Consider the following 25,361-nt stretch of genomic DNA (forward strand, 5'->3'; position numbering starts at 1 on the left):
ACCACCCCCCCAAACCCCCCCAGCACCCCCACCGCCTCCCCCCCCCACCACCACCGGCACCCCCTCCCAATCCCTGCCCCCCCAATCCCAATCCGGCTCGCTGTCCACCGATTTTTGGGACCTGCTGGTCAAGCTGGACAACATGAACGTGAGCCGGAAGGGGAAGGGGTCGGCGCGGGCGGGGGGCGGCGGCGGGGGTCCCGAGCCCGAGGCGGCCGGGGGGGGCCTGGAGGCGTCGCCCCTGGGGCAGCTGATGAACATGCTGTCGCACGGCGTCATCCGGCGCAGCCCCCTCCTCACCGAGAAGCTGCTGCGCCTCCTGTCCCTCATCTCCATCGCCCTCCCCGAGGGAGGCAAGGCCGGCGAGGGGGGGGCAGCGCCCCAGAACGGAGCCCCCGCCCCCCCCGCGCCCGCCCCGCCCGCTGCAGGGGGGGGGACAGGGACAGGGACAGGGACGGGGACAGCGCCCGGGAGCCCCCCGGGACAGGGGGGAAACGGAGGAGGAGGAGGAGGAGCGGCCGCGGCTGGAGGAACTGCGGGTGAGTGTGGGGATGGGGACAGGGAGGCGGGGATGGGGACAAGGGAGATGGGGACATGGAGGCAGGGGTGGGGACAGGGAGATGGGGATGGGGGCAGGGGGATAGGAATGGGGACAGGGATGAGGTTGGGGGACAGGGATGGGGATGGGGACAGGGGAATGGAGGCTGGGACAGGGGGACAGGGCTGGGGACAGGGGGACAGGAACAGGGATGGGGAGAGGGAGATAGAGATGGGGAGAGCGATGGGGACAGTGGGACAAGGGATGGGGACAGGGGGATGGGGATGGGGACAGGGGGACAGGGATTGGGACAGGGGGATGGGGATGGAGAGAGGGAGAGGGATCGGGACAGTGGGCACAAGGGTTGGGGTTTGGGACGGGGGCAGGGATGGGGACGGGGAACAGGGGTGGGGACAGGGAGATGGGGAGAGGAGGACAGGGATGGGGATGGAAATGGGGACAGGGGGATGGGGACAGGGACACAGGGATGGGGACAAGGGGATGAGGAGCGGGACAGGGATGGGGACATGGAGATGGGGATGGAGAAGGGACAGGGGTGGGGAGGAGATTGGGCACAGGGGGACAGGATTGGGACAGGGAGATGGGGACAGGGGGATGAGGACATGGATGAGGACAGGAGGACAGGGATGGTGACTGGAACAGGGATGGGAATGCGGGGATGGGGACATGGGGACAGAGATGAGGGCATTGGAATGGGGAGGGGGACATGGGGACAGGGGTGGGATACTAGGACAGGGACAAGGATAGGACAGGGATGGGACATGGTGACAGCACGACAGGGTGTCACGACAGGCACAGTGAGCAGCCTGCGTGAGGTGGGTGGCAATGGCCTCGGTGGCACCTCCCACCCACTGCCACCACCCCACCGCCGTGTCCTCGCTGTCCCCAGCCCCTGCCAAGAGCTCCAAGTCCCCTGCCAAGGTCCCCGAAGGTGGCTCCGACCCCCGGCTGGCGGCCACGGGCCTGACCGAGAGCCAGCTCCAGCTCTCCGTGGAGGTACCGGGGGGTGCCGGGCTGCACACAGGGGGTGTCCTGCTGTCCCCTGCCGTCCCCAGGTGTCCCCAACCCTCCGGTGTGTGCCCCCCAGGTGCTGACGTCGCACTCGTGCTCGGAGGAGGGGCTGGAGGACGCGGCCAATGTCCTGCTGCAGCTGTCGCGGGGGGACGCGGGGACAAGGGACACGGTGCTGCGGCTGCTGCTCAGCGGGGCCCGGCAGCTGGGGGGGGCCCTGTGCCGCCAGATCGGTGAGGGGGGTCCTGTGTCACCCAATTGGTGAGGCAGGGTCCTGGGGAGGGGCTCTGTGCCACCAGATCGGTCAGGGGGGGTCCTTGTGTCACCAGATCCATGAGGGGGGGTCCTAGAGAAGGGCTCTGTGTCACCAGATCGGTCAGGGGAGGGGTCCTGGAGGTCTCTGTGTGAGAGAGGGTCCTGTGGGGGGGCTCTGTGTAACCAGAATGGTGAGGGGGGGTCCTGTGTCACCAAATTGGTGAGGAGGGGTCCTGGAGAGGGTCTGGGCCGCCTGACTGGGGAGGGGGGGTCCCAGATGGGCAAGGTGGGGGTGCCCAGTGGTCACTGAAGGTGCCTTGTGGTCAGTGGGGGTGGTCAGTGAGGGTGCCCAGTGGTCAGTGGGGATGGTCAGTGTGGGTGGTCAGCAGGGTCCCAGCCCGTGTGTCCCCTCCCAAGGGACGCTGCTGGCCGAGCTCCGTGAGTACAACCTGGAGCAGCAGCGGCGGGCGCAGCTCGAGGCGCCGTCCCCCGAGGGGCTCCCCGAGGAGCAGCCCCCCAGCGCCAAGCTCAAGGGCAAAATGCAGAGCCGGTGAGTGCCCGCTGACCCCGGGGCCTGGCGTGGGCATGGGGACACCTGTCCTGTCCTAGGAACGTTGGCACCTCCTGTGCCTGTCCTGGGCATGGGGACACCTGCTGTCCCTGTCCTGGGCGCCACTGACCCCTCCTGTCCCTGTCCTGGGTATCACTGACACCTCCTGTCCTGTCCTGGGCATGGTGGCACCTCCTGTCCCTGTCCTGGGCACCCGTGACCCCTCCTGTCCCTGTCCTGCCTGTCCTGAGTATCACTGACCCCTCTTGTCCCTGTCCTGGGCATGGGGACACCTCCTGTCCCTCCCTGGGGTTCCTGGTGGTGACCACTGTGCCACCATTCCCCCTTGTCCCCACTGCTGACCAATGTCCTGCAATTCACTGATGACCGCTGCCCAGTCCTGCTGGTCTCCAGTGATGACCACTCCTTGTTGTCCATTTTGATGACCACTGCCCACTCCACCATGTCCCTGCTGATGACCCCACTGCTGACCGCTGTCCCCGCTCCCCGCCATGACTCCTGACCCCCGTCCTGTCCCCCCAGGTTCGACACGGCCGAGAGCGTGGTCATCGTGGCGTCGCAGAAGCGCGCCCTGGGCGGGCGGGAGCTGCAGCTGCCCTCCATGTCCGTGCTGACCTCCAAGACGTCCACGCAGCGCTTCTTCCTGCGCGTGCTGCAGGTCATCATCCAGCTGCGCGACGACACGCGCCGGGCGCACCGCAAGGCCAAGCAGCCCGGCCGGCTGGGTAAGGCCCGCTCCGGACACTGCGATGACCGCTGACCGCTGACTGCTGACCGCTGACAACTGACCACTGACTGCTGTCCGTGATCACTGACCTCTGTCCATGGTGTCTGACTGCTGGTCATGCTGACCACTGACCGCTGTCTGTGCTGACTGACCACTGACCGCTATCCATGCTGACTGACCACTATCCGTGCTGACTGACCACTGTCGTGCTGACTGACCGCTATCCGTGCTGACTGACCACTGTCTGTGCTGACTGACCGCTGTCTGTGCTGACTGACCACTATCTGTGCTTACTGACCACTGTCTGTGCTGACTGACCGCTATCTGTGCTTACTGACCGCTGTCTGTGCTGACTGACCGCTATCTGTGCTGACTGACCGCTGTCCGTGCTGACTGACCACTGTCTGTGCTTACTGACCACTGTCTGTGCTGACTGACCACTGTCTGTGCTGACTGACCGCTGTCCGTGCTGACTGACCACTGTCTGTGCTTACTGACCGCTGTCTGTGCTGACTGACCGCTATCCATGCTGACTGACCGCTATCTGTGCTTACTGACCACTGTCTGTGCTGACTGACCGCTGTCGTGCTGACTGACCGCTATCCATGCTGACTGACCGCTGTCCGTGCTGACTGACTGCTATCTGTGCTGACTGACCACTATCTGTGCTTACTGACCACTGTCTGTGCTGACTGACCGCTATCTGTGCTTACTGACCACTGTCTGTGCTGACTGACCGCTATCTGTGCTTACTGACCGCTGTCTGTGCTGACTGACCGCTATCTGTGCTGACTGACCGCTGTCCGTGCTGACTGACCACTGTCTGTGCTGACTGACCGCTGTCTGTGCTGACTGACCGCTATCCGTGCTGACTGACCGCTGTCCATGCTGACTGACCACTATCTGTGCTTACTGACCACTGTCTGTGCTGACTGACCGCTATCCGTGCTGACTGACCGCTGTCCGTGCTGACTGACTGCTATCTGTGCTGACTGACCACTGTCTGTGCTGACTGACCGCTGACCGTGCTGACCGACTGCTGTCCATGCTGACTGACCGCTGACCACTGTCCGTGCTGCCCACTGACCGCTGTCCCTGTGTGTCCGCAGGCGCCGCGGGGCTGGGGGCGGCCGGCAGCATCCAGGCCGCCGTCCGGCAGCTGGAGGCCGAGGCCGACGCCATCATACAAATGGTACGTGAGGGCCAGAGGGCCCGGAGGCGGCAGCAGGGAGACACGGTTAGCACGGCCGCCTTCCTCCACCCTGCCCTGCTCTTCCTCCCTCCCTCCCGCTCCTGTCTGCCCTGCCCTGGCCTCTTCGGCCTCCTCCTCATCATCCTCGGCCTCCCCACTCATTCTCATCCCCTTGTAATCCTCATCCGCTCCTCCTCATCCTCACCGCCTTGTCATCCTCACCCCCTCCTCATTATCTCCATCATCCTCACCCCCTCCCCAGCCCCCTCATCCTTGTCCTGCCCCTTCCTCCTCCCCTGCTCTTCCTCCTGTTCCTGTGCCCCCTCATCCTCCCATCCCTGACCCTCCTCAGCCTCCTCATCCTCATTCTCCCATCCCCTTCCCCTCCTGCCCTCACTCCCCCACAGCCTTCCTCCTGCTCATCCTCCTCCTCCTTCATCCTCTTCCATCATCATCCTCATCCTCCCCCTCCTTCTCCTCTTCCCCCCTCTCCCCATCCCCCTCCCGCTTCTCCCCCTTCCCCCCCATGTTTGGGGGTCCCCCCGGCCCGGGGGGGCTCTGGGGGCTCCCCCGGGGGGGTCCCGGCCCCCTAAAGCCGCCGCCGTCCCCCCCAGTCGGAGGCCGGGCCCGCGGACGCCGTCCCCCGGCGCGAGGAGTCGCCCATGGACGTGGACCAGCCCTCGCCCGCGGCGCAGGACGTGGGTGAGAACCCCCCCAGTACGGCCCAGTGTCAACCAGTGCTGCCCAGTTACCTTCCAGCGCCACCCAGTCATCTCCCAGTGTCACCCAGTCGCCCTCCCGTATGGCCCAGTGCCAACCAGTGCCACCCAGTCACCTTCTAGTATGGCCCAGTGTCACCCAGTCACCCTCCCGTATGGCCCAGTGCCAACCAATCACCTCCCAGTGCCACCCAATCACCCTCCAGTACGACCCAGTGCCACCCAGTGCCACCCAGTGCCACCCAGTCACCATCCAGTATGACCCAGTGCCACCCAGTCACCATCCAGTACAGCCCAGTGCCAACCAGTGCCACCCAGTGCCACCCAGTCACCCTCCAGTATGACCCAGTGCCCCCCCAGTGCCACCACTGGGGTCATCCCCCCTCCTGGGCTGGTGCTGGTGTGGGGCCATCCCAGTGTCACTGCAGGGCATGGCACTGGTTGGGCAGGTGGCACTGGTGGGGTGGCAGTGGTGGAATGGCACTGTTCACGTTGGAATTGGATGTCACGCCGGGTGTCACTGATTGGGTGTCACTGTTGGGGTGTCTCTGTTGAGGTGTCACTGTTGAGGTGTCACTGTTGGGGTGTAACTGTTCACATTGGGTGTCACTGTTAGGGTGTCACTGTTAGGGTGTCACTGTTGTGTCATGCTCACATTGGGTGTCACTGTTGGGGTGTCACCATTGGGGTGTCACTGCTCATGTTGGGGTGGCACTGGTTGGGTGGCATTGTTGGGGTGTCACTATTGGGGTGTCACTGGTTGGTTGGGTATCACTGTTGAGGTGTCACTGGTTGGGCGTCACCATTGGGGTGTCACTGCTCACGCTGGGTGTCACTATTGGGGTGTCACTGCTCACACAGCGATGTCCTGACCGTGTCCCCCCCTCCCCAGGCGCCGAGGCCGCGCAGGGCGGTGACCGGGACAGGGACCGGGACCGGGACCGGGAGGAGCGGCCCCCGGAGCTGCCCCTGCTGAGCGAGCAGCTGAGCCTGGACGAGCTGTGGGACATGCTGGGAGAGTGCCTCAAGGAGCTCGAGGAGTCCCACGACCAGCACGCCGTGCTCGGTGCGTGTCCCCTCCCTGTCCCCTGCGCTGTCCCCTGCCCCCTGTCCCCGAGCTGTCCTGGTGCTGTCCTGGTGCTGTCCCCTGCCCCACGCCACCACTGCCCCCTGTCCCCGTGCTATCCCCACCCTGTCCCTGTGCTGTCCCCACCCTGTCCCTGCCCTGTCCCCTGCCCCATGCCACTACTGCCTCTGTCCCTCCTGTCCCTGTGCTGTCCTCACTCTGTCCCCGTGCTGTCCCCTGTCCCCACGCCACCACTCTCCCTGTCCCCCCTCAGTTCTCCAGCTGGCCGTCGAGGCGTTTTTCCTGGTGCACGCCACTGCTGTCCCCTGTCCCCATGCTGTCCCCATCCTGTGTCCTGCCCCTGTCCTGGTGCTGTCCCCACCCTGCCCCTTGTCCCCATGCTGTCCTGGTGCTGTCCCTGTGCTGCCCCCACCTGTCCCCGTGCTGTCCCCTGCCCCACGCCACTGCCCCGTCCTCATGCTGTCCCCATGTCACCCTGTCCCCGTTGTCTCCCAGTTCTCCAGCCGGCTGTCGAGACGTTTTTCCTGGTGCACGCCACCACTGCCCCCTGTCCCCGTGTTGTCCCCACCCTGTCCTGATGCTGTCCGCACCCTGTCCCCTTGTTGTCCCCGCCTGTCCCCACGCCACCACTGTCCCCGTTGTCCCCCAGTTCTGCAGCCGGCCGTCGAGGCGTTTTTCCTGGTGCACGCCACCACTGCCTCCTGTCCCCGTGCTGTCCCTGTGCTGCCCCCACTCTGTCCCTGTGCTATCTCCACACTGTCCCCATGCTGTCCCTGTGCTGTCCTCACCTTGTCCCCGTGCTGTCCCCTGTCCCCACGCCACCACTCTCCCTGCCCCCCCTCAGTTCTCCAGCCGGCCGTCGAGGCGTTTTTCCTGGTGTACGCCACTGCTGCCCCCTGTCCCCGTGCTGTCCCCATCCTGTGTCCTGCCCCTGTCCTGGTGCTGTCCCCACCCTGTGCTGGTGCTGTCCCCACCACTGTCCCCGTGTTGTCCCCACCTGTCCCTGTGCTGTCCCCACCACTGTCCCCGTTGTCCCCCAGTTCTGCAGCCGGCCGTCGAGGCGTTTTTCCTGGTGCACGCCACGGAGCGCGAGAGCCGCCCGCCGGTGCGGGACACGCGGGAGAGCCAGCTGGCACACATCAAGGACGAGCCACCCCCGCTGTCCCCCGCGCCCCTCACCCCTGCCACCCCCTCCGCCCTGGACCCCTTCTTCTCCCGGGAGCCCTCGGCCATGCACATCTCGGCCAGCCTGCCCCCGGACACGCAGAAATTCCTGCGCTTCGCCGGTGAGCTGGGGGGGCTGCACGGGGGGGTTGGGGGTTTGGGAAAGTGGGGAGGGGGATTGGGAGCGTGGGGAGGGGGTTTGGGGGTGCTCGGAGGGGCACCTGGGGGGGGTTTCATGGGGGGCTTTGGGGGTTGGGAATGTGGGGAAGGGGATTTGGGAGTTTGGGAAGGGGTTTTGGGGCCATTTGAGAGAGGTTTTGGGATATTGGGGAGGGGTTTGGGGAAACCCCAAGGCTTTAGAAAGGAGGAATTTGGGAGAACCCCAAGGCTTTGATAAGGGGGAATTTGGGGAAACCCCAAAGCTTTGAAAAGGGGGAAATTGGGGAAACCCCAAGGCTTTGAAAAGGGGGAATTTGGGGAAACACCAAGGATTTGGGAAGAGAAAGTTTGGAGGATTTTTGAGCTCCTCAAGTCTTTGGAAAGGGACAATTTGAGAAGAGTGAATTTAGGGGAACCCCAAAGCTTTGAAAAGGGGGAATTTGGGGGAACACCAAGGCTTTGGGGAGGGTGAATTTGGAGGATTTTTGAGCCCCTCAAGTCTTTGGAAAAGGGGGATTTTGGGTATTTTTAACCCCTTCAACCCTTCAATCTCAGTTCAACCCAAAACAAGACCACCACCAGCACCTTCCAAACCCTGAGGAGGACAAACCTCCCCTCCTGAATCGCCACAACCACGGGACATTTTTGCGAGGGGGTTTCCCCTATTTGAGAACGCCCCCAAACTCCTTTTTTCCCCCTTCCCCAGAGACCCACCGGACGGTGCTGAACCAGATCCTGCGGCAATCCACCACTCACCTGGCCGACGGCCCCTTCGCCGTGCTGGTCGATTACATCCGCGTGCTGGACTTCGACGTCAAGCGCAAGTTCGTGGGGTTTGGGGGTTGGTCCCGGGATGGGGGTCCCGAGGGTCCCGCAGCCCCTGACACCCCCTTTTTGCCCTGGCCAGGTATTTCAGGCAGGAGCTGGAGCGCCTGGACGAGGGGCTGCGCAAGGAGGACATGGCCGTGCACGTGCGGCGCGATCACGTCTTCGAGGACTCGTACCGGGAGCTGCACCGCAAATCCCCCGAGGAGATGAAGAATCGACTGTGAGAGCCTTGGGGACGCCCCAAAATATCTCCTAGGAACCCTAAAATATGTCCTGGGAATCTCAGAATATCCCTGTGATGTCCAAAATGTTCTTTGGGATACTGAAAATATAGCTGGGATATCCCCAGATACCTCCTGGGACACCCAGAACACTCCTCCGTCTTCCTCATGTCCCCTGAAACCCCCCCAAGTCCCCCCAAAAATGCCTCCAGAGCCCCCAGTTACTCCTAAAACCACCTCCATCCTCCTGAAACCCCCTCTCTGTGCCCCTCTAACCCCCCAGTTCCCCTCAAAAACGCCTCCATCCTCCCCACAGCTCCCCAAATCCCCTCTCCTGCCCTGCCTAAACCCCTAATTCCCCCCAACCATCTCCACCCTCCCCAAATCCTCTCTCCCAGTCTCCCTAACCTCCAAATTTCTCCCCAATTCCCCCCAAAACCACCTCCAACCTCCCCAAATCCCCTTTCCTGCCCCTCTAACCCACTATTTTCCCCCAAAACCACCTCAGTCCTCCCCAGATCCCCCCAAAACCACCTCCACCTTCCCCAAACCCCCTCTCCCACCGCAATTAACCACCAAATCCACCTCTGTCCCCCCAGTTCGCCCCAAAACCACCTCCATCTTCCCCAATTCCTCCTCAGTTCCCCCCAAAGCCACGTCCAAACCCCCCAAAAACCACCTCCACTCTCCCCAAACCACCTCCATCCTCCCCAGATCCCCCAAACTCACCTCCATCCTTCCCAGTTCCCCCCAAAACCACCTCTATCCTCCCCAAATCACCCCAAAAGCACCTCCACCTTCCCCAAATCCTCTCTCCCAGTCTCCCTAATGCCCTAAATCTCCCCCAAAAACCACCTCCATCCTCCCCAAAACCACCTCCACCCTCCCCAAACCACCCTCTCCCACCCCCCTAACCCCCCAGTTCCCCCCAAACCACCTCCATCCTCCCCAAACCCCCTCTCTCGGTCTCCCGAACCCCCAAATTCCTCCCCAAATCCCCCCCAGACGACCTCCACTCTCCCCAAATCCCCTCTCCCTGCCCCTCTAACCCCCCATTTAACGCCAAAACCACCTCCCCTCTCCCCAAACCCCCTCTCCCACCCCCCTAACCCCCCAATTTCCGCCCCCATCCCCCAGGTACATCGTGTTCGAGGGCGAGGAGGGCCAGGACGCCGGGGGGTTGCTGCGCGAGTGGTACATGATCATCTCCCGCGAGATGTTCAACCCCATGTACGCCCTGTTCCGCACGTCGCCCGGCGACCGCGTCACCTACACCATCAACCCCTCGTCCCACTGCAACCCCAACCACCTGAGCTACTTCAAGTTCGTGGGCAGGATCGTGGCCAAGGCCGTCTACGACAACCGGCTGCTGGAGTGCTACTTCACGCGCTCCTTCTACAAACACATCCTGGGCAAGTCCGTGCGGTAAGGGCCGAGCCACGGCGGCCTGGGGGAGTCTGGGGGGTGGTTTTGGGGTGTGAGGGGTGTTTGTGGGGGTGGGAGCTGTTTATGGGGTGGTGGAGCCCCTCAGAGGAGAGTGAGTTTGCATTTGTGGGGTGTGGGACTGCATTTGTGGGGTGTGGGGGGGAATGTTTGTGGGGTGTGGAGGGGTGTTGGTGGGGTGGGGGGGTGTTTATGGGGTGATGGAGCCTCTCAGAGGGGTGTGGGATTGTGTTTGTTGGGGCGTGGGACCTGTTCTTGGGGTGTGGGAGTGTGTTTGTGGGGTGCTGGACCCCCTCGGAGGGTGTAGGATTGCATTTATGGGGTGTAGGGGGGTGTTTGTGGGGTGTGGGACTGCACTTGTGGGGTGTGGGGGGGTGTTTGTAGGGGGTGGGACTGCATTTGTGGGGTGTAGGGGGGTGTGGGGGGTGTTGGTGGGGTGCTGGAGCTGTTCACAGGAGGGTGGGACTGTGTTTGTGGGAGGTGGGAGTGTGTTTGTGGGGTGGGGAAGCTGTTTGTGGGGTGCTGGACCCCCTCAGAGGGTATGGGATTGCATTTGTGGGGTGTAGGGGGTGTTTGTGGGGTGCGGGAGTGTGTTTGTGGGGGCTGGCAGTTATTTATGGGGTGCTGGAGCCATTTGTGGGGTGCCGGACCCCCTTCAAAAGTCATTTGGAGTCATTTATGAGGTGCGGGACACCCTCAGAAGGGGGTGAGACTGCATTTATGGGGTTCTGGACCCCTGGCATGATCTGACCCTGTTTTGGGGCTCCCCATGGTTTCTGACTCCATTTTTGGGGCGCTGCCCCCCCGTTTTTGGCCCCCCCAGGTACACGGACATGGAGAGCGAGGACTATCACTTCTACCAGGGCCTCGTGTACCTGCTGGAGAACGACGTCTCCACGCTGGGCTACGACCTCACCTTCAGCACTGAGGTGGGGACCCCCAAAACTGGCACTGGGGCCCCCAAAACTGGCACTGGGACCCCCAAAACCAGCACCAGGACCCCCCGGGACCCCCAAAACCAGCACCAGGACCCCCAAAACCAGCACTGGGACCCCCAAAACCAGCACCAGGACCCCTAAAACCAGCACTGGGACCCCCAAAACCATCACCAGGACCCTTCTGAGACCCCCAAATTTGGGCATGTTTGGGGTCCAGGGATGTCCCCACACCCTGCTGACCCCACCAGTTGCAGGAATTTGGGGTTTTTGAGGTTCAGGGATGTCCCCACACCCTGCTGACCCCCCCGTGCCCCCCCAGGTTCAGGAATTCGGGGTGTGCGAGGTGCGGGACCTGAAGCCCAACGGGGCCAACGTGCTGGTGACGGAGGAGAACAAGAAGGAGTACGTGCACCTCGTGTGCCAGATGCGCATGACCGGTGAGCATCGGGGCCTGGGGGCGCTTTGAGGGGCTCCCAGGACCCTCCTGACCCCCCCAAAATCCCGCAGGAGCCATCAGGAAGCAGCTGGCGGCGTTCCTGGAAGGTTTCTACGAGATCATCCCCAAGCGCCTCATCTCCATCTTCACGGAGCAGGAGCTGGAGCTGCTCATCTCGGGGCTGCCCACCATCGACATCGACGACCTCAAGGCCAACACCGAGTACCACAAGTACCAGGGCAACTCCATCCAGGTGGGGCTGGGGTCCTGGGGGGGTCCTGGGGGCATTTCAGGGGGGGTTTCAGGAGGTTTGGGGTGATCTCAGGAGGTTCTGGGGTGATTTCAGGGGATTTGGGAGGTGTTTCAGGAGGTTCTGGGAGGGTTCATGGTACCAGGGCAACTCCATCCAGGTGAGACTGGCACCTGGGGGAGTTTTGGGGCGATCTCAGGTGGTCCTGGGGGAATCTCAGGGAATTCCAGGATTCCAAGGGGATTCTCTGGGATTCCTGGTTGTTCTGAGGGGATCCAGGTGGGGCTGGGGAGGATCCTGGTGGGATTCCAGGAGGTCCCAGTGTCTGACTGTCCCTGTCCCCGTGCCCAGATCCAGTGGTTCTGGCGTGCCCTGCGCTCCTTCGACCAGGCCGACCGCGCCAAGTTCCTGCAGTTCGTGACGGGCACGTCCAAGGTGCCCCTGCAGGGATTCGCCGCCCTCGAGGGCATGAACGGCATCCAGAAATTCCAGATCCACCGCGACGACCGCTCCACCGACCGGCTGCCCTCGGCACACACCTGGTGAGGGACATGGGGACATGAGGGGGACATGGGGACACAGGGAGATGAGGGAACACAAGGACATGGGGGGGACACGGGGACACCGACCAGCTGCCCTCGGCACACACCTGGTATGGGGACACGGGGGGGACATGGGGACACGGGGGGGGACATGGGGGGACATGGGGACACTGTGGGGGACACTGAGCACTGCCCTCGGCACACACCTGGTGAGGGATATGGAGACATGAGGGGGACATGGGGACATGAGGAGGAACATGGGGACACAGGGGGTACATGGGGGGACATGGGGACACCAAGCACTGCCCTCGGCACACACCTGGTGAGGGGACATGGGGGACATTAGGGGGACATGAGGACACTGGGGGGGGACATGGGGACACATGGTGGGGTGTGGGAGGGGACATGAGGGGGACATGGAGACACTGAGCACTGCCCTCGGCACACACCTGTTATGGGGACACTGGGGGGGACATGGGGACACAGGCAGGACATGGGGACACAGGCGGGACACGGGGACACCGACCGGCTGCCCTTGGCACACACCTGGTGAGGAACGGGAGGAACATGGCGGGGACATGGGGACACTGGAGGGGACACTGAGCACTGCCCTTGGCTGACACCTGGTGAGGGACACGGGGGACATGAGGGGGACACAGGGACACAAGTGAGACACAGGGACCCCTGAGCGCTGCCCTTGACTTCACACCTGGTCATGGGACATTGCGGGGACAGGGGGGACACTGAGCACCTTCCCCTGGCACACACCTGCTGAGGGGACGTCAGGGGACACACAGCCACCACCGCCCTCTGCCCACACCTGAGACAGGGGGACATGAAAGGGTGGCAGGGGACACCAGGAGGACACAAAGATGGGAGGGACAGGGGACACACAGGTGAGGTGGCACTGGGGTCAGGTGAGGACACAGGGACACGCGTGAGGGGCAGGATTTGGGGGTGGGACAGTGACACCAGCTCGGAGCAGGGGGACAGGAACATGGGGATGGCAGGATGTGGGTGGGATGGCACTCAGGGAGGTGACAATGACATGGGTGTGTCCCCAGCTTCAACCAGCTGGACCTGCCGGCCTACGAGAGCTACGAGAAGCTGCGGCACATGCTGCTGCTGGCCATCCAGGAGTGCTCCGAGGGCTTCGGCCTGGCCTAGGGGGGCCGCGCCGGCCCCCCCGCAGGGGCTCTATAAATATATATATATTTTTTGGTTCCATTGGCTTTTTTTGGTTTGTTTTGGTTTTTTTTTTTCTTTTTGGGGTTTATTATTTTGTTGTTGTTTTTTTTTTTTTTTTTTTCTCCGGTCCCGGTTTGGGGGGGAAAGTTTTTGCTCTTTTGGAGGGTTGGGGGTTCCCTCTTCCTCCCCCCCCCCACCCCTGTGTGGGGGCTTGGGGGGGCGGGGGCAGGGTGGTGAAAGGGGGGAGCCCCCCTGAAATTATAAATAAGTTCATCCCCCTCCCCCCACCCCAAAACTGAGAGAAAAAAGTTTAAAAAAAAAAAAAAGGAATAAAAAAGTGCACTCTTGGTAAGGGCAGTCCCGGTCGTTCTTGGGGGGAGGGCTGGGCTTTGCCGCCATCTTGGGTGTGGCAGGGAAAAGGGTGGGTTTGGCCGCCATCTTGGGTGGGGTGGACTCCGGTCGCCATCTTGGGTGTGGCTGGCCGATACTCGCGCGGGGCCGCCATGTTGGATGTGGCATAAAAGCCGGTTTGCTGCTGCCCGCCATCTTGAGTGTGCCCGTGTCGCTGTCGCCGCCATGTCGAGCATGGTGCGTTGGCGACACCGAGAGAAAGGGCGGGGACGCCAACTTGGGTGTGGCCCAGGGATTGTGGATGTTACCAAATGGCGGTCGCCATCTTGGGTGTGGTATTGGCACGGAGGGCGCCATCTTGAGTATGGTTTTTGGCCGCCATGTTGGGTGTGTCGCTGGGGTGACGCTTTTTGCTGCGCCGGAAGTGACGTCACGTCGCAACGCCACAGATCCCCGCCGGCGTGGGAGCCGCAGCCATGACCCGGTCCCGTGAGTTCGGGGAGGCACCGGGAGGGCTCGGGGGGGCTCTGGGGACCCTCCCCGCACTCACCCCGCCCCTCCCTGCAGGGCGACAGGTGGAGAAGTCCCGCAAGAAGCGCGTCCAGGTGAGCCCGAGCCGGGCGGGTTTGGGATGCAGCCCTTGTGACACCCCCCGTTTGTGACCCCCCCCCACCTCGGGGTGTCCCCGTGTCACCCCCGCGTTGTCCCCAGGCCCTGCGAGCCCGTGGCGGGATCAAGAAGGACCCGGGGGTGCCGCAGCTCGGGCGCTTCGCCGCCTTCGCGGAGCAGCAGAGCAAGACCCGGCAGAGACGGGTGAAGGACCCGGGGGGCGTTCTGAGGGGGGGAGTTTGGGGTTGTCCCTCAGATTCTGAGGTTCCCCTGCGGTGTTTTGGGGTGTCCCTGCCAAATCTGAGCGCAGGAGGATTTTGGGATGAACCCGGTGGGGCATTTTGGGGACCACCCTCAAGTACAAACTCGGGGGGGGCTATATGAGGTCGGCCCACCAAGTGTGACCCCAGGGAAACTTGGGGTTTGATCTGGGGGGAGTTTGGGGTCTGACCCGATGGGGTTTGGGGTCTGATCTGGGGGTGGGTTTGGGGTCTGAACCCAGTGGGGATTTGGGGTCTGATCTTGGGGAGGATTTGTGTCTGACCCAGGGGGGATTTGGGGTCTGATCCCGGGGGGCTTGGGGTCTAACTCGGGGCAGGTTTGGTAATTAATTCCGGGGGGGGTTTGGGGTCCCACAGCCGCTGAAGGGGCAGCAGCGCTCACACCTGGCCGTGCACCTGGCGGATGCTCTGCAGCGACAGCAGCGCTTCCAGAGCCAGGTGGGGTTGGGGACACCCGGGGGGGCTCCATAAAGAGTGGGGGGCTTCCCAAGGAAAGGGGTTCCCTAAAGATTAGGGGGGCTCCCTAAACAGGGGGAACTCCATAAACATGGAGTGGAGGGGCTTCCTAAAGAGTGGGGGGTTCCCAAGGGAGGGGGTTCCTTGAAAATCGGGGGGCTCCCTAAAGAGTAGGGGGCTCCCCAAAGATGGGGGCGTTCCCTGAAGATTGGGGGGCTTCCCAAGGATTGAAGTTTCCCAAAAGTGGGGGGCTCCCCCCATAATTCAGGAGGCTCCCCGGGCATGCCCCCATCCTGGGGGCTCCCCCTAACCCAGATGCCCCCAGGAGAAGGAAGAGGAGGATGAGGAGCCCCCCCAGCCCCCCCAGGACGAGGGCGTCGCTGCGCCACTTCGGGCGGGAGCTGCGCAAGGTCAGTGCTGTGGGGATGGGGTGCTGTGGGGGATTTCTGGGGAGTCTTTCCCCATCTGAACCCCGATTTTGGCAGGTGCTGACGGCCTCTGACGTGGTGCTGGAGGTGCTGGACGCCCGCGACCCCCAGGGCTGCCGCAGCCCCCGCCTCGAGGGCGCCCTGCGGCCCCAGCAGCGCCTCGTGCTCGTCCTCAACAAGATCGGTGAGGGATGATGTGGATCTGGGGTGGGGTCCTAGTGTGGATTTTGGGGGTCCCCCTGTGTGTCACACACCCCTGTGTGTCCCCCCACGCAGACCTGGTGCCACAGGACGTGGTGGCCGCGTGGCTGAAGCACCTGAGGAACGAATTCCCCACCGTGGCCTTCAAGGCGTGCACGCAGCAGCAGAGCCACAACCTGGTGGGTGGCGGGGTCAGAACCTGGTGGGTGATGGGTTCAGAACAACACCAGAACCTGGTGGGGTCAGAACACCTGAACCTGGTGGGTGCTGGGGTGAGAACAACACCAGAAACTGGTGGGTGATGGGTCAGAACACCAGAACCTGGTGGGGTCAGAACAACACCAGAACCTGGTGGGTACTGAGTCAGAACCTGGTGGGTGATGGGGTGAGAACACCCCCAGAACCTGGTAGGTGCTGGGTCAGAACACCAGAACCTGGTGGGTGCTGGGGAACGTGGGGGGCTCAGGGCAGGGGGGGACCCCCATGAGCCCCCCAACCTGTGCCCCACAGAAGCAGAGCCGCATGCCAGCAGACTCAGCCCCCAAGGATGTTCTGGCTGGGGGCGCCTGCGTGGGGGCCGAGAACCTCCTGCACATCCTGAGGAACTACGGGCGCTGCGGGGAGGGCAGGGGCTCATCACCGTGGGGGTCGTGGGTCAGTGAGGGGCTGGGGAGGGGGGGGGGGTTTGGGGGCTCCGTGGGGTGGGGGGGCACATGGGGGGAGAGGGGTTGGAGGGGATGGGGGATGAGGAGGGATGGTGGGGGGTAAGGGGGGGCTGTGGAAGGTGGGGGGATTGGGGTGTGAGTGGGGGGTTTTGGGGGGCTGTGGGTTGAGTGGGGGGTTTGGGGGACATGGGGGTTCTGAAAGGGGGGCTGGGGTATGATTGGGGGGCTGGGGTTTGATTAGGGGGCTGTGAATGGGGGGACTGGGGTGTGAGGGGGGTTTGGGGGGCTGGGGTTTGATTGGGGGGGCTGTGAAAAGGGGCCTGGGCTGTGACAGGGGGTTATGGGGGGCTGTGGAATGAGTGAGGGGTTTGGGGGGACATGGGGGGGGCTGTGAAATGGGAGGGGGGAAGGTGAGTGGGCTGGGGGCTTTGGGGGAATGTGGGGGGGGTTGAGGGCCGGGTTTTGGGGCCCCCCCCGACTGTAACCCCCTCCCCAGGGTACCCCAACGTGGGCAAGAGCAGCCTCATCAACAGCCTCAAGCGCAGCCGCGCCTGCGGGTGGGGGCCACGCCCGGGGTCACCAGGTGAGCCCACCTGGGCTGGGGTCACCTGTGTAGGGTGGGGGGGGCTGTGGGTGGAGCCTGGGGTGACCCGGCCTGGGTGTGGGTGTGGCATAGGGATTATGCCCAGGTGTGGGCGTGGCACAGACCCCACCTAGGTCTGCAGTGGGTGTGGCACAGTTGTGCATGTGGCACAGACCCCACCCAGGTGTGGTGGGTGTGGCATAGGGATCATGCCCAGGTGTGGATGTGGCACAGACCGCGCCCAGGTGTGGCACAGACCCCACCCAGGTGTGTTGAGTGTGGCACAGACCGCGCCCAGGTGTGGTGGGTGTGGCACAGCCCCCGCCCAGCTGTGTGCCCCCGCCCCCAGGTGCCTGCAGGCCGTGCAGCTGGACGGGCACATCCGGCTCCTGGACTGCCCGGGGGTGGTGCTGGACTCGGGGGACCCCCCGGCCGCCGCCCCCCCTGAGGGGGGCCCTGGCCCCCCAGCGCCTGCGGGACCCCCTGGGCCCGGCCTGCGCCATCCTGCAGCGCTGCCCCCCCCCAGCAGGTAATGGGGACCCCCCTGGGGGGTGGGGGGGGGGGGGGGGAGACCCCATTTTCCAGCTCAGCCCTTTGGGGGATTCGGTGACCCCCAAAATCGGGATTAAGGGGGGGGGGGCTCAACATTAGGGAGGAGTGAGGGGGGACTCTGCCCCGTCTTGGGCATTTTCACCCCTTTTTGGCCATTTTCAGCCCATTTTGGCCACCGAGGGTGGCACAGGGTGCCAGTCCCCGCTGTGCCCACCCCCCAAACCCCTCTGTGTGCCCCCCCCCAAGCTGAGCCAGCTCCAATTTCATGGGGTTTTGTCCCACTTTCTTGAGGTTTTGTCCCAATTTGTCCCAGTTTTTGTCCTGGCCCACCTGGCTCAGTCACAAGGCAATGTTCCCAATTTAGGGGGGACCTCATTTGTCCATCTCAGCTCTTTAGGGGATTCAGTGACCCCCAAAATCGGGGGTCTCAACATTGGGGTGTCCACCCTGTGCCCCTAACCAGAGGGAGGGGAGGTTTTTTCAGGGGGACCTTGCCCCATTTTGGCCATTTCCACCCCACTTTGACCATTTCCAGCCCATTTTGTCCCCCGGGGGTGGCACAGGGTGCCAGTTCCCGCTGTGCCACCCCCCCCAAACCCCTCTTTCCCCCCCCCCAGCTGAGCCAGCTCTATGGGGTGCCCCCCTGCCCTGACCCCCTGCAGTTCCTGGCACACCTGGCACGGCGGCAGGGCCGGCTCCGCCCGGGGGGGGCTCCCGGACGCCAACGCTGCCGCCACGGCCCTGCTGCGCGACTGGACCAGGTCTGGGGGGGACGGGGAGGCTTTGGGGGGGGGGTCCCCACACCCTGCGTGCCTTTATGGGGGGTTTGGGGGGGGTCTTCCCACACCCTCACCCTATTCTGGGGGGCTGGGAGGGGTTTCTTTACCCTGACCCCCTTTTTTGGGAGGTTGGGAGGCATTTCCACACCCTCACCCCATTTCTGAGGGTTTGGGAGGGTCCCTATACACCCTGCCCCCCATTTCTAGGGGGTTGGGGAGGATTTTCCACACCCTGAGCCCTTTTCTAGGGGTTTGAGGAGGGTTCTATTCACCCTAACCCATTTTTGGGGGGTTGGGGAGGGGTTTCCACACCTTGACCCCTTTTTTGAGGCGCTTGGGAGGGGTCTCCCCACATTCTCAACCCATTTCTAGGGGGTTGGGAGGGTTCTCCACACACTGAGCCTGTTTCTGGGGCTTAGGAGGGGTTTCTTTACTTGACCCCCTTTTTTGGGTGGGTAGAGGCGTCTTTCCCACACGCTGACTCCATTTCTAAGGGTTTGGGGAGGGATTTCCACACCCTGGTCCCTTTTTTGGGGGTTTGGGAGGGTCCCCATACACTCTGACCTCATTTCTGGGGGGTTTGGAGGGGTCTTCCACACCCTGACCTCCTTTCCATGGGTTTGAGGAGGGTTTCTTTATCCTGACCCCTTTTTTGAGGGGTTGGGAGGGTCTTCCCACACCCTGGCCCCATTTTTGGGGGGCTTGGAGGGGTTTCCACACCCTGACCCCTTTTTTGGGGACAGGACAGGTCCCCCCCCCATACCCTGAACTCTATTTTTGGGGACACCTGTGATTCCCCCCACACCCTCAACCCCGATTTTGGGCACATGAGGGGTCCCCCACCCCCTGACCCCCCTTTTTTCCCCACAGTGGCAAGATCACCTACTACACCCACCCCCCCAAATCCCAGGGGGTGCAGCTCGAGGCCCAAATCCTGCCCACGCTGGGGCCGGCGCTGGACCTGGAGGCGCTGGAACGGGGAGATGCCGAGGCCCTGGCAGGTGAGGGACACCTGAACCCCTCCCTTCCCCCTCGGGGACCCCCCAAAATTCAGCTGGAACCCCCAGAATTCAGCCGGAACCCCTAAAACTCATCTGGAACCTCCCAAAATTCAGCTGCAACCCTCAAAATTCACCTGGATCCCCTAAAACTCATCTGGAGCCCACCAAAACTCACCTGGAACCCCCAAAACTCACCTGCATCCACCAGAATTCACCTGGATCCCCTAAAACTCATCTGGAACCCACCAAAATTCACTGGCAACCCCCCCAAACTCACCTGGATCCCCCCCCAAAACTCAACTGGAACCCCCAAAACTCAGCTGGATTCCCCCCAAAACTCACCTGGAACCGCTAAAACTCACCTGGAACCCCCAAAATTCACCTGGATCCCCTAAAACTCATCTGGAGCCCACCAATACTCACCTGGATTCCCCAAAACTCACCTGGATCCCCCCCAGAACTCATCTGGATCCACCAAAATTCCCTGGGAACCCCCAAACTCACTTGGACCACCTAAAACTCACCTGGATTCCCCCAAAATTCACCTGGATCCCCCAAAATTCACCTGGATCTCCCCCACAGCCATCCCAGTGACGGTGACACAGATGGAGGAAGAGGAGGGTGAAGCCATGGAGGACAACAGCGGCGAGCTGGAGGTGGGATTTGCTGAGTCTGGGGGGGTTTTGGGGTTTTTGGTGGTTTTGGGTTTTTTTGGGGGGTTTGAGGTCTTTTTGAGGGGAAGTTGGGTGGTTTTGGGGTTTTTGGCTTTTTTGAAAGGGGGTTTTGGCTTTTTTTTTGGGGGGGTTGGGTTTTTTGGGGGAGGGTTGGAGGACGGGGCTTTGGGGTGGTTTTGGGGGCTTTTGGTGGGGGTTTGGGGTGTTTTTGGGGGGGGTTTGGTGATTTTTTGGGGGAGGGTTGGGAGGTTTTCAGGTTTCTTTTGGGGGTGTTTTGGAGGGGTTGGTCTTTTTTGGGGTTTTTTTGGAGGGTTTTGGGGGTTTTGTGGTTTTTTGGGGTTTTTTTTGGGGGGGGTTTCGGGGAGTTTTGGGGTTTTTTTGGGGGGGGATTGGGGTTTTTTGGGGGGATTTTAGGGTTTTTTGGGGGAGAAATGGGGTTTTTTTGGGAGGGGGTTTTGGGTTTTTGGAGGGGTTTGGGGTGTTTTTGAGGGGGTTTTTGGGGTTTTTTTGGGGGGCTTGGAGTTTTTTTTTGGGGGGTCTGGGGAGTTTTGGGGTTTTTTAGGGGATATTTTTGGGTTTTCTTTGGGGGGGGGGTTGGGGTTTTTTGTAGGGGGTGTTTTGGGGGGATTTTTGGGAGGGTTTGGAAGGTTTTTAGGGGTAATTTTGGGGTTTTGGGGGGGTTTTTTGGGGAGGGGTTTTGGGGTTTTTTTTGGGCAGTTTGGGGGGGTTTTTGGGGTTCATATCTGTCCCCTCCCCAGCTCGGCACGATGACGGTGGAGCTGCAGCCCCGGGTGAAGTCGGGGGGCTCCGGGGGGGTCCCGGTGCCCCGAGCCCCCAGCCTGGAGGAGGTGGCTGCGCTCCCCCTCTGCTCCAGGGCCAGGGGCTGCAGGCAGCTGGGAAAAGGAGGAAAAAACTGCAAAAAGAGCTCGTGAGTGAAAAAAAAAACTCCCATTTTACTGATCCCAACCTCTCTGATCCCTCTTCTTTTTAAAATTTTCAAAATTTTTCATCAAAAATTTGATGAAAATCCCACAGAGAAAATCGCCACGAAGCTCTCGGAGACGCTGGAGGCGGCCATGCAGTTCTGAGAAGTCCATAAATTAAATTAAAATAAATATAAAATATATAAATTTTTAAAAATTTAACTTCTTGAAATTGATTTTGTCTATCAAGGAGCAGTTTCCACAACAAGGGGGCATGGTTTATGCAGAAAGCGGCAGAGCCTTATGGGGTGGGGTCCGCTTAAAGGGACAGGGACAAAAAATTAATCCCAGCCCCCCCACCCCAGGAGCTCCAAACCAGCCCTGAGACCCCTCCCCAAATTCTTCAGGGCCCCCCCAAACCCTCCAGAGCTCCTCACAGGATTTGAGACCCCTCCCAAAACCTTCAAGGACCCCTGAGACCCTTCCCCAAACCCTTCATGGACCCCCCAAATCCTCCAGAGCTCCTCAGAGAATTTGAGACCCCCTCCCCAAACCCTCCCCAGCCCCTCCCCCATGGTGACCCCCCCCCCCCTTTATTTTGGGGGTCCCCATTTCTCAGGGTGCCCCCTGAGGCCCCACTGAGGGACCCCAGCCCCAATTTTGGGTGGATTTTCCCCGGTTTTGGGGTCTTGTTACCCCCTCAGGACCCTCAGTGACCCCCCCAAATCCAACCCCCCCCTCATTTTGGGGTTCTGTGGGCTCCCCTGGGACCCCCAAATCCTCCCCCCCCTATTTTGGGGGTCTCTGAAACCCCCAAATCCTGGGGAGAGAGACCCTCGACCGCCCCAAAAACCAGAACCAAACCAAGGTCACAAATGCAAATCATTTATTCAGAATTTGGGGAGGGGCGACCCCAAAACCCCCAGAATAAACAGAAAAACCCCAAAAGTGAGTTTGGGACAGAGAAAAAACCCCAAAAAAGATTTTGGGGTGAAGGGGGGGAGCAGGATGAGACCCAAAAAATGAGAGGGGGGAGATGAGTGTGGGACCCCCCCACCCCCAAATGAGGGGGGTGCAAGGCCGGGGGGGGTCAGGGTGAAGGTTTTGGGGGGGTCAAGGCACCTTTGGGGTGCTGTGGGCGGGGGTCAAGGCAGTTTGGGGCGCCAGGGGCAGGTTTGGGGGGGTCAGGGCAGTTTTGGGGTCTCAGAGATGGGTTTGGGGTGCTGTGGTGGGGTCAAGGCAGTTTTGGGGTGCTGGGGGTGGGTTTAGGGTGCTGTGGTGGGGTCAGGGCAGTTTTGGGGCGCCCGCCTCACTGGGGGCTGTAGGGGAAGCTGAGCAGCAGCCCCTGGTGGGGCCCCACCCGCAGCTCCTGCAGCCGCACCTGCGGCTCCCCCGGCTCCTTGGGGCCGGTGCTGAAGCACAGCGCGGCCCACTCGGGCAGGGGGGGGTCCCGGGGGTCCCCGGGGTCCCTCGGCACCGAGAAGGGTCTCAGGGGGGTCCCGTGGGGGTTGAGCAGCAGCAGGAAGCGCTCGCTCTGGTCCCAGCGCCGCAGCAGCGCCACGGCCGCGCCCGCCCGCACCGGCAGCGCCTCCCCCAGCAGCAGCGAGCGCTCGTGGGCCCGCAGCGAGGCCAGCGCCGTGCACAGCTCCAGCTCGGGGGGCTGCAAAGAGGGGGGGCTGCGCTCAGGGGGGTGGGACACCCCTGAATGCAGCCCGAGAAAGGAGGGTGCTGGCCCTTTAAGGAGGCAGCGGGTGGCGTTGCCCTTTTAAGGGTGTGTTGCCCTTTTAGGAGTGTAGCCCTTTTAAGGTTGTTGCCCTTTTAAGGACACATGATGCTTTTAAAAACACATTGCCCTTTTAAGACTGTGTTGCCCTTTTAAGGACATACTATGCTTTTAAAAACACATTGCCCTATGTTGCCTTTTAAAGACACATTACATATTTAAAAATGTATTGTCCTTTTAAGGGCGCACTATCCTTTTAAAGTTGCATTGCGTTTTTAAAGACACATTGCGGTTTTAAAAATTCATTGCCCTTTCCAATGTGTGTTTCCTTTTTAAGAGCACGTTATTCTTTTAAGGACGTGTTGCCCTTTTAAGATTGCATTGTCCTTTTAAGGTATTATTACCCTTTTAAAAATGCACTGCCCTTTGAAATGTTTGCTGCCCTTTTAAGAGGCTATTCCCCTTTTAAGGATGTGTTGCCCTTTTAAGGTTGCATTGCCCTTTTAAGGACCTGCACGGGTGCTACAGCTTTGTGGGACCCACCCTAAAACTCCGCCCACTTGTTCGTGTGACCAACAAACCCCGCCCCCTTAAAAAAGCCATAAATGGACAGTAAAGACCCGCCCACAAAAGGAGGGGCAAATCTAAGCCACACCCCTTAAACAAACCACGCCCCCAACAAGCACCACCCACAACCGCTGTCAATCACAGCTCCAAGCCCCACCCACCTCGGAGCCGTTCCCGCCTTTTTTCGGTTCATCGATCAATTCCCACGGCATCGGCGGCAGCTCCTGGGAAAAAAGGCAAAAAAGGGCAAAATGAGGCAAGAAAGAGAAAAATTGGTGCAATAACCCAGTGAAATTGGGGCAAAAAGTGGTGAAGTTGGGGCAAAAACCGGGGAAAACGGGGCAAAAGCCAGGCAAAATTTGGGCCAGGGCACCATCTCAACCCCCTACCCTGCACCCCCTAAAAATCCCACAAATCCCCCCTGAAACCCCCCAAACCTCACCTGCAGCCCCCCAAATCTTCCCTCAACCCCCCCCCCCCAATTCTCTCCCAATGTGTCCCAGCCTCCCTAAATTTCACCTGCAGCCCCCCAAACCCCCCCTGGACCCCCCTTTTCCCCCCTGTGGGTACCTGTTGGTTTTTGGGGGGCCGGCCCAGCCCCAGCTCGTCGCCGTAGCTCAGCACGGGGGTCCCGGGGAGCCCCCAGAGCAGCAGCAGCTGCGGCAGCCTCAGCTCGGGGGGGGCCCACGAGCGCCAGGGGGACCCCACCTGTGGGACAGACACCCCAATGTATGGGGGCACCCCAAAATATGGGGGGACCCCAAAAAATGGGAGGGGTACCCAAAAAATGAGAGGGGGCAGCAGGGACAGGAAGAATTTGGGGGTCCCAGGGGGGTTTTGGGGTCCCATTTGTGATTTTCAGGGGATGGGGAAATTTAGGGCTCCTGAGGACATTTTGAGGGGACCTAGGGAGGTTTTGGGGTTTCTGAAGGGATTTTTGGTGATTCTGAAGGGATTTTTGGGGTTCCTGGGGGGATTTTGGGGTTCCTGAGGGGATTTTTGGGGTTCCTGACTCACACTCCAACCCAGCCCTGTGTAGGAGGAGTTGAGGCTCAGGAAGCTCAGCAGGGACTCTGAAGGGGATTTTGGGGTTCCTGAGGGGATTTTTGGGGTCCTGAGGGGATTTTTGGGGGTCTCAGGGGGTTTTTGGGGTCCCTCACTCACGCTCCAGCCCAGCCCCGTGTAGGAGAAATTTGGGGTTCCTGAGGGGGTTTTGGGGTTCCCAGGGGATTTTGGGGTTCCTGAGAGGATTTTTTTGGGGTTCCTGAGGGGATTTTGGTGTTTCTGAGGGGATTTTTGGGGGGGGTTTGGGGGTTGTTGGGGTCCCTGACTCACGCTCCAGCCCAGCCCCCCGATGGAGGAGTTGGGGGATTTTTGGGGGGGGTTTGGGGTTTTTGGGGTGCCTGACTCACGCTCCAGCCCAGCCCCCCGATGGAGGAGTTGGGGGATTTTTGGGGGGTTCCCAGGGGATTTTTGGGGGGGGGTTGGGGTTGTTGGGGTCCCTGACTCACGCTCCAGCCCAGCCCCCCGACGGAGGAGTTGAGGCTCAGGAAGCTCAGGAGGTTCCTCAGGGCTCCCTCGGGCGACTCCAGGTCGGGTTGGGGCACCAGGGGCTGCAGGAACGGCCCCAGCAGCAGCCGCAGCCCCCCGGGCACCGCGGGCACCAGCTGGGGGTCCTGAAGGCGCGTGCCCCCCACCAGCACCCTGCAAATGGGACACGCTCAGGGGGGACCCCAAAAACACGACGGGGTCAGGGGGGACCCCAAAAACGGGACACGGTAAGGGGGGACCCAAAAACACAACGGGGTCAGGGGGACCCCAAAATAGGGGAGGATAAGTCAGGGGAGCAAGCAAGAAACGAGGAGGAAAAAGTCAGGAGAACACGGCAAAAACGAGGAGGGGAAGGAAAGGGAAGCACCCCAAAAACGGGAGAAAAAAAAAAATAAAAAAGAAAACTCCAAAAATGGGAGGAGGAAAGTTCGGGGAGCACCCCAAAAATTGAGGGGAAGGAAAGGGGAGCATCCCAAAAATGGAAGAAAAAAGGTCAGGGGAGGGAACACCCCAAAAATGAGAGGGAGAAGAAGTCAAGGGAGAACCCCAAAAATGGGAGGAAAAAACCAGGAGAGAAGGCCAAAAATGAAGAGGGAAAAGTCAAAGGAGCGCCCCAAAAATGGAAGAAAAAAGGTCAGGGGAGAAACCCAAAAACGAGAAGAGAAAATCAAGGCAGCAACCAAAAAACGAGGAGGGAAAGGTCAACAAAGAACCCAAAAAGTAATAA

General features: G+C 61.4%; 3 protein-coding genes across 3 annotated transcripts in view; 2 read left to right on the plus strand and 1 right to left on the minus strand.

Moving 5' to 3' along the window:
• The window catches only part of HUWE1 (HECT, UBA and WWE domain containing E3 ubiquitin protein ligase 1), a 60,478-nt gene extending 47,124 nt beyond the window's left edge, over positions 1–13,354 (plus strand). The window contains exons 69-85 of the mRNA XM_054294695.1: positions 57–539; positions 1,449–1,555; positions 1,647–1,803; positions 2,243–2,375; positions 2,919–3,121; positions 4,233–4,360; positions 4,930–5,017; positions 5,927–6,100; positions 7,162–7,407; positions 8,151–8,268; positions 8,352–8,492; positions 9,631–9,918; positions 10,760–10,865; positions 11,194–11,311; positions 11,382–11,563; positions 11,912–12,102; positions 13,167–13,354. Of these exons, the coding sequence (XP_054150670.1) occupies positions 57–539; positions 1,449–1,555; positions 1,647–1,803; positions 2,243–2,375; positions 2,919–3,121; positions 4,233–4,360; positions 4,930–5,017; positions 5,927–6,100; positions 7,162–7,407; positions 8,151–8,268; positions 8,352–8,492; positions 9,631–9,918; positions 10,760–10,865; positions 11,194–11,311; positions 11,382–11,563; positions 11,912–12,102; positions 13,167–13,269 (2,966 nt within the window). The 3' untranslated portion in view covers positions 13,270–13,354. The remainder of the gene's footprint in view (positions 1–56; positions 540–1,448; positions 1,556–1,646; positions 1,804–2,242; positions 2,376–2,918; positions 3,122–4,232; positions 4,361–4,929; positions 5,018–5,926; positions 6,101–7,161; positions 7,408–8,150; positions 8,269–8,351; positions 8,493–9,630; positions 9,919–10,759; positions 10,866–11,193; positions 11,312–11,381; positions 11,564–11,911; positions 12,103–13,166) is intronic.
• A 748-nt stretch (positions 13,355–14,102) lies between these two features.
• On the plus strand, positions 14,103–20,958 carry GNL3L (G protein nucleolar 3 like). Its single transcript, XM_054294698.1, is given in 21 exon segments — positions 14,103–14,130; positions 14,209–14,246; positions 14,353–14,454; positions 14,889–14,969; positions 15,319–15,360; positions 15,362–15,397; positions 15,473–15,599; positions 15,692–15,795; positions 16,127–16,244; positions 16,247–16,270; positions 16,778–16,837; positions 16,840–16,864; positions 17,214–17,304; positions 17,306–17,421; positions 18,033–18,120; positions 18,122–18,177; positions 19,066–19,196; positions 19,779–19,852; positions 20,629–20,725; positions 20,728–20,802; positions 20,906–20,958. Coding segments are annotated over 21 exon segments (1,551 nt in total). The 5' UTR covers positions 14,103–14,117.
• Positions 20,959–22,063: 1,105 nt separating this feature from the next.
• On the minus strand, positions 22,064–24,787 carry LOC128949839 (4F2 cell-surface antigen heavy chain-like; the record flags this gene model as incomplete). The annotated part of the gene is made up of 5 exons (XM_054294699.1): positions 22,064–22,453; positions 23,245–23,307; positions 23,654–23,791; positions 24,419–24,496; positions 24,595–24,787. Coding segments are annotated over 5 exons (823 nt in total), but the record flags the coding sequence as incomplete, so codon positions are not given.
• Between the last annotated feature and the right edge of the window lie 574 nt (positions 24,788–25,361).

Source organism: Melozone crissalis, unplaced genomic scaffold (genome assembly GCF_028551555.1).
Source record: "Melozone crissalis strain CALT ecotype California unplaced genomic scaffold, PUWL_Pcris_2 ptg000314l_1, whole genome shotgun sequence".
Classification (NCBI taxonomy): domain Eukaryota; kingdom Metazoa; phylum Chordata; class Aves; order Passeriformes; family Passerellidae; genus Melozone; species Melozone crissalis.